At 38.0% G+C, this 7,832-nt stretch overlaps 1 protein-coding gene across 1 annotated transcript in view; it reads left to right on the top strand.

The window, feature by feature from the left end:
- The first annotated feature begins 4,597 nt into the window (after positions 1–4,597).
- The window catches only part of LOC143637445 (uncharacterized), a 123,284-nt gene continuing 120,049 nt past the window's right edge, over positions 4,598–7,832 (top strand). The window contains exons 1-2 of the mRNA XM_077104839.1: positions 4,598–4,700; positions 5,179–6,860. Coding sequence (XP_076960954.1) covers positions 4,598–4,700; positions 5,179–6,491 — 1,416 coding nt within the window. The 3' untranslated portion in view covers positions 6,492–6,860. The remainder of the gene's footprint in view (positions 4,701–5,178; positions 6,861–7,832) is intronic.

Here is a 7,832-nt window from a genome sequence, read left to right as displayed (position 1 = left end):
GGAGGTAATGGAAGAAATCGAAAGATTGATGAAAAAATTCTTGTGGGTTGGGAATAAAGTTAGTAAAGGTATTCATTGGGTCTCTTGGGAAGTGGTTACGAGGCCCAAGAAATATGGTGGGTTGGGCATTCCTAAGCTGTGTGACGTTAACGTGGCTTTATTGGTCAAATGGGCTTGGAGATTCAAATCTAGTTATGAAGGGTTGTGGAGAAAAGTGGTGATTATTATCCATGGAGGCCGGAGTAAGTGGTCTTTTTCACCGGTCAAGAGATCTTTGTCGGGTGCTTCGAAGGCAATTGTTAATTTATTAGAGAAGTTTCGTATTAATGGTCAGCCTATCTCTAGTTTGATTACTTGTAATCTGGGTAATGGGGAACGAATCAGCTTCTGGAAGGACGTTTGGTTCGGCGAAACACCCTTATTTATTAGATGGACAGGTCTATTTTCTTTGGAAAAAGACAAGGATTGTTCAATCAGCTCCCGGGTGGTGCACGATGGGATTTAATATCAGATGTCAGCTAGCTGGTCTTCAAATGTTCGTACAGTTGAAGGTATTTCGGAGAAACAAGATGTATTGTATTTGTTATCTCAGGTTCGGATAGTCGACAGCAAAGACAGGTGGATTTGGGATAAAAAAACCTGCAGTGGAGTTCTCGGTGGCTGCGGTTAAAGACTCCATTCGACAGTACCCAGTCGTTTGTTCCAGTCAAGTTTTTCGATGGTTTAATTGGGTCTCGATCAAGATTAATACGCTGGTGTGGAGAATAGATAAAGGTAGAGTCCCAACACGAGTCGAACTGATAAGGAGAAACGTCGTCCTGCCTAGCGCTATTTGTCCAATGTGTAATTCAGCTGACGAGTCGATAAGTCATGTCTTTTTCAGTTGTTTCGTAGCCTCTGGAGTATGGTCCCTGGTTTGGAGCTGGTGCAAGATGGGTGTTGCTTCTTTCGCTGACTATGATTCGGTTCTTAAATGGCCAAACTCGAGTTCCAGTTCTGCGAAGGAAATGAAGATCATCGGTGGGATTTTTGGGCCACTAGCTGGGCTATCTGGAAAGAGCGGAACAAGGTGGTTTTTCAAAACGCTGAACCGAAGGTGCCGGAGGTGGTCTCTTTGGTTAAGTCTATGACTTTCATTTGGTTAAAGTATAGATCTAAGTACAATAGGATTGTGTGGAACGATTGGGTTAAAAACCCGTTGTATATGTTGTAATTTGTGGTGTGTGTGGTCTTTTTTCTGAGGACTTCGCCTTTTTGTTTTGAATGAAGTTTAACTTTCAAAAAAAAACTACTAATGTAGGGATAAATATTTCGTATTCTAATAAAAAGTAAATTATTTCTTATCTGTTTATTTAAATGTGTTATGTAATTTTGTGTAGAAACTTTAATTTGTTAATGACAAGGAGTAGTAATTAGTGTAGATTGTTGACTAATAATGTAGGAATAAACATAGGATATTGACAACCAAAATAATTAACATAGGATGATCTGCTTACCAGCTAGAATAATCATATTTGATTTCTATGATAATATATTGGTTGATCTTGGTTGGTGTTTTTCTTAAAGATTTGAACGTAGGATGAGGGTATACTAGATGACGAAGTGGCATGATGATAAAGAAGTTGATATTTAAGTTAACTAAAAATACAAAGTTCTAAAAAAGGTAAAAAGAGTAAAATAAAAGCTGATAAGGTGTTATACGATTTATATAAAATATTTATAATATAATTCGTAAGTTTAAAATTCTCAAATTTAAATAAAATATTAACATATCCTACTATACTATTAAAACAAATTAGTTTGCCTCCACATGTCCCTTTCCTATTGGAAGATTACCTTTATTTTCAAATATATCTTGCACTTCTCTATTTTTCTTACCAATTAAATAAATCAAAAATACTAATAATTAAAATACTTAATTAAAATAGTTATTGTAACCATTTAACTAAAACCCGGTTTCCAAGTTTCTTTTCTTTCATATTCAATTCAATACACGCTCTCCTTCATACAAAACCTTCTAACCTAATCAACCAAATCTTCCATTCAATCGGCCATTATTAGAAATCAATCGGATAATGATTTTATTAGGTTCTTCATATAAATTCGACACCGGATATCGGATTATAAATTGGGCCATCGACGGTAAAAGGAATTGTTCGTAATTTGATAACAACGATTCATTTGATTACATCCGGGAAACGATTTCAGTAGATCCATGACGATTGTTAATAATATCTTCACATCGATGGTTAGTATTTTACATTCTTAGGTTGGTATCTTCACATCGATGGTTAGTATTACATTTACATATTAATCTAGGTTATTATGTTTAATGTTTAATTTATATGTTTCCTATATTTAATGGTTAATGTTTAATTGATTCCAAATTTCAATTGCCTTCTATGTAAATTTTTTTAACCTATATTTTAGATTATTAACCTATGTTAGTATTTTACATTCTTAGGTTATTATGTTGAATTGTTAATTGTTTATGTTAATTGATATGTTTTCTAGGTTTAATGTGTAACGTTTAATGTTTAATGTGTAATTGTTTTCAAATTTCAATTATGGTGTTTGTTAAATTTTTAATGTATAATTGGTTCCAAATTTCATTTACAGTAATTGATTTTTATTGATTCATATCATTACTTTAAGTTAACAACTTTTTAATGATTTCAATTTGAATTCAAATCCAACTTAATGTGTCTAATTTTGTTAACATGAATTGGCCATTTAATTTAATTGATTGATATTCATCATATTGATATGTTTCCTATGTTTATTGTGTAATTGATTCCAAATTTCAATTATGGTATTTGTTAAATGTTAAATGTTAAATTTTTAATGTATAATATATTCCAAAATTCATTCAATAACAATATTTTGATATGTTATGAGTCATCAGTTATTATTATTGTGTTATAAATAAATCCCTATTTACATTCTCTAAATTGACAATATTTAATATTCGTTTATTACTACCAAATTAAGTAAATATCAATTATCAATTACATTTTTGAAATCCCTAATTGTATTCCCTAAATTTACTATATTTACACATTTCCTTTTAATCTAACAATACAAATTTTCAAACAAAATATGTTTATCTATATATACTTGTTGGGTGTGGATTTTTATCCTCGGAATTGAGCTTAACTTAAGGATGTTGACTCAAACGGTTATTCTGAGGAAGGTACGTTGACTAATTCAATTGTCCTATATTATCTAACTGTTTTGCAGATAAGAGCACGTATTAAATATGTTTATAAGAACGTGGATTGCTATGGAATTCTGCTTGAACTTCGTCAACAAACAACGTGGGCAGTAACGGCTTGTTGAAGAAGTAGTCTAGGGTTTCCGGAATAATCGGAATAACAGTTGTAACCTTATTATTATATATTGAGCTGATAATATCGATAGGACATACAACTTCACTTGTTTAGCTGCTAGTACTTACTGTATCACCTAGTTCACGATCACTTATCAGCTCCAACCTCTGTAATCACCGGTTTTTGTTATTAATAATACTAACGGTGATAGTTTTCACTGTCCGGGGGTTTTTTGTGCCAGAGATCATAATAATCAAGCGTTAATTCGACCAAAAGTTAAGCTCATAATCCTTAACCGAAGCAATTCGACTAAGGATTAAGTTGTAAACTCTTGACCGAAACGAAGACTATCATAATCAAGGGTTTTTTCCCTCGTAATCATATCTTTGTGTTCGATATCACCATCATTAAGCAATTCACCTCACGCACTAATTTGATCAAAAGTTGCTTTGCCAATTTTTGACCGAAACAATTTGGCGCCCACCGTGGGGAAAACAGTGCTTTAATCATTATTCACTTTCAAGCGAAACCCTACTCTCAATATCCACAACATGTCTTCACAACCCAAGATTGTTTCATCTTCTGCCGCAGCCTCAGAATCCTCAGCGAGGCCACCCATGCCTCCAACTGCTGGTGGTATCCCGAAGAAGCCTGATAACGTCCAAAAGAAGACTGCTACTCCTGTGTTCTCGGGATCGAAACCATCTTCCCAGGATCCCATCATGGTGTCCAACAACGACCTTCTGTCTCTGTACAAACGGTTACAAGAACAAATGGATCGCCAGAACAAGACCAACCAGATGCTCGTGAGGGAATTGGAAGATGTCAAGAAAGCCAAGAAGCCGGCGGAAGAATTCACACCACTAATCCCGAGATCTCTGGATTTCACTCCTCTAGGATCCTCAGGATTGGTGTATCCAGAGCCAACCACGGCGTACAACTCTAGACCCCCATCTTTCCAGCATTTGGGGTCTGCGGGATTGCGCTTATCCGGATTTCAAGGATACCCGTGTGCATCATCTGCTGGGCCTTTTCAACGTGCAGGATCCTCAGGATCGTCACAGCCGGGAAGACCCTCAGGATTGTTCCAACAGTCTGGATCCTCAGGATTGTTCCAACATTTCGGATCCTCAGGATTGTTCCAACATTTCAGATCCTCAGGATTGTTCCATCAGACCGGTCCTTATCAGTAGGCGTTATCTTCAAGATTAGTTCAAGCTCAGCAGCCCTCAGGATCCTCTGATGTGCACCAAGGAGATTTTATCCTGATGCAGGCTAACACTCCAACTGCTCCTCTTATCAACCCTGGAAACGCTATGTTTGGGAATACGAGCTACATCGCCCAGACTGCTCCTCAGAATGTTAATCAGGGTAACTCTTTCAATACGATTCCATTTAATGCTAATCAAGGATTTTTGCAGGATGCAGGCATAAGTCCGGGTTTAGCCCGAGAATTGCAAAAGCTAAAGGACATGATATCGAATGTCCCCGGCGTAATCCTTCCCATAGCTGAAGTTCCCACCGATAGTCACAGGATATCCCGGTTTGTGCCATCAATTAGCGACGTACAGATTCCAAAACAGGTTCAAACCCCAAATATGAAACTGTATGATGGCGCAACGGATCCTAAGGAACACGTCGCACAATATAGAGAACGTATGGAGATCAACCCAATCCCTATGGAAATCAAATAGGCATGTCTTTGCAAAGGATTTGGGTCTACCTTGACCGGAACAGCCATGAAATGGCTACTGAGTATTCCTCCTAACACTATCAATTCTTTTTTCTCATTTAGTTAACATGTTTAATAACCAGTTTTCTTGCAGTAGAACTTTTGAGAAAATTACAGGTGATCTTTATAGGGTTACCCAGAATCCTGGGGAATCCTTGAGAGATTTTATTACCAGGTATAGTAAGGAGTCGCTGGAAATCCCGAATCTGAACCCAGCTTCAGCAGTGGAAGCTCTCAAGTTGGGGTTAGAAAAAGGCTCATCTTTCTATGATGATCTCGTTATGACTCCATGCAGGTCTTTAGACGAAGCAAGAAGCAGAGCTCTGAGGTTTATCAGGCTAGAAGATGACAAGAAAAACTCTAAGGCCGATATCCCAAAGTATGATCAGACGAACAGGAAATTCGAATCCCCGGGAAAATCATATCGAGCAAAGCCTTACTACAAGCCTGCTAACCCCAAGATTAATGCAGTAGATGAGGAAAATGATGAAGAATATCCTAAGATATCTGAATATTGTTTTTCTGTTGATATTGGTGGATTAATGTGTGCCATGCAGGATTTATGTGAGAAAGCCAGGTGGCCAAGGAAAGTGGAGAAACCAGGATCCTGGAAGGACAAATCAAAATGGTGTGCTTTCCACGAAGACTTTGGGCACTTGACCGATGATTGCATTGCACTCAGAAGGGAGATCAGCTATCTTCTCAGCAAGGGCCACTTGAAAGAGCTACTTGGCAAGAAGAAGGGAAGAGAGCATGATCCCGAGAAAATTCCTGAAAAGCCAAATCCTCCACCAACAGATGCAAGAACAATCATGTTCATATCCGGAGGATCCGACATCTGTGGAACCTCTTATTCTGCTACAAAGAGAAATGCTAACCAAAGAAAGTTAGAAGTGGCTGACAGGCCAACAAAGACATCTATTCTCACTAAAGAGAGGATTATATCCTTCGATGAAAGTGATAGAGTCGATGTTCAGGATCCTCACCACGATAGTCTGGTAATAACTTTATATGTGGCTAACCATTATGTGCGCAGGATCCTCGTAGATGGCGGGAGCTCTGTCAACATTATTCAATTAGACGTGCTGAAAAAGATTAATATTCCTGAGGATGAGATCGTCCCCAGTTCCTCGGTATTGGTTGGATTCAGTGGAGAAACTAAGAACACTATTGGGGAGATTAAGCTCCCAATATATGTCGAAGGGGTAAATAAAATGCAAAAATTTTGTGTTATTGACTGTTTATCTTGTTGCAATATTATATTAGGCAGGCCCTGGATACACGAGATGAAATCAGTTCCCTCCACTTATCACCAATGTGTGAAACTCCCAAGTCCGTGGGGAGTTATCAAAATCATCAGTGACCAACAAGACGCCAAGAATTGCTACACCTCTTCCATGAAGTGTACTGCCAAACCCCAGCAGGCGTAGCAATTACAGAAGCCAGCACGAGGCGTAATGGAGGCCAGGGAAAAAGAAATTAAAGACGTACCTCTTTATCCCGAGGATCCTGAAGTCAAAATGCTGATAGGAACTAGCATTCCTGAGGATATCGAGTCGAGATTGCTCGATTTCATCAAATCAAGGCTGTCAACATTTGCATGGAAACATGAAGATATGACAGGTATTTCCAAAGATATTATAACACATAAACTTGGAATTGATAATTCTTTCAGGCCAATCCATCAAAAAAGAAGAAAATTTGCACCTGAAAGAAACATAATTATTCAAGAAGAAGTAAAAAGACTCTTGAAGGCAAAAATGATTAGGGAAGTTCAATATCCCCGATGTTTAGCAAATGTGGTGGTTGTACAGAAAAAGAATGGCAAATGGAGAGTTTGTGTAGACTTAACAGGCTTGAATAAGGCTTGTCCTAAAGATCCATTCCCTCTACCGCACATCGATTCAATGGTGGATGCTACAGCTGGCCACGAGATGCTAACATTTATGGATGCATCCTCAGGATTTCAGCAAATCCAGATGGAGCCCTCAGATCAAGAAGATACGGCCTTCATGACCCCCACAGGTATTTATTGTTATATTGCTATGCCCATTGGACTTAGAAATGCAGGTGCAACCTATCAGAGGTTAGTTAACATGATGTTCAAAGAGCAACTGGGGGACACGATGGAGGTCTATATTGACGATATGGTGGTGAAGTCCAAGAAAGCTGAAGATCACCTTCAAGACCTCAAGACAGCATTTGATATCCTCGACAAATAAAACATGAAGCTGAATCCTTCGAAATGCCATTTCGGAGTGAAGGCTGGCAAATTCTTGGGATACATGGTCACCAAAAGGGGGGTAGAGGCAAGTCCGGAACAGATACAAGCTATCCTGAATCTGAAATCCTCAGAATCAGTTAAGGATGTTCAAAGGCTGACCGGCAGGATAGCGGCGCTCAACAGATTCATATCCAAATCCTCAGAAAAGTGCAAAGAATTTTACGATATCCAGAAGAAAAACAAGAGGTTCGAGTGGACCAGTAAGCATGAGGAAGCTTTATCATCCTTAAAAGCTTATCTTTCTTCTGCTCCTCTACTGGTAAAACCCGAGGAAGGTGAATCTCTATCTCTATATCTTGCTGTATCAAATAATGCTATAAGTGCAGTTTTGGCTAAGGATCTCGAAGGTCAACAACATCCAATATATTATGTAAGTAAAAGTCTTTTGGATGCCGAAACCAGGTATTCTTATCTTGAGAAATTAATTTTAGCACTTATTATGGCATCCACTAAACTTAGACATTATTTTGAAACTCACCCTATATGT

Source organism: Bidens hawaiensis, unplaced genomic scaffold (assembly GCF_021521415.1).
Source record: "Bidens hawaiensis isolate Kalapana, Puna unplaced genomic scaffold, B.hawaiensis_p1.1 tig00008283_1, whole genome shotgun sequence".
Lineage (NCBI taxonomy): Eukaryota > Viridiplantae > Streptophyta > Magnoliopsida > Asterales > Asteraceae > Bidens > Bidens hawaiensis.
Note: the sequence above shows the minus strand (reverse complement) of the source record. Positions and strands in the feature narration are given on the sequence as shown.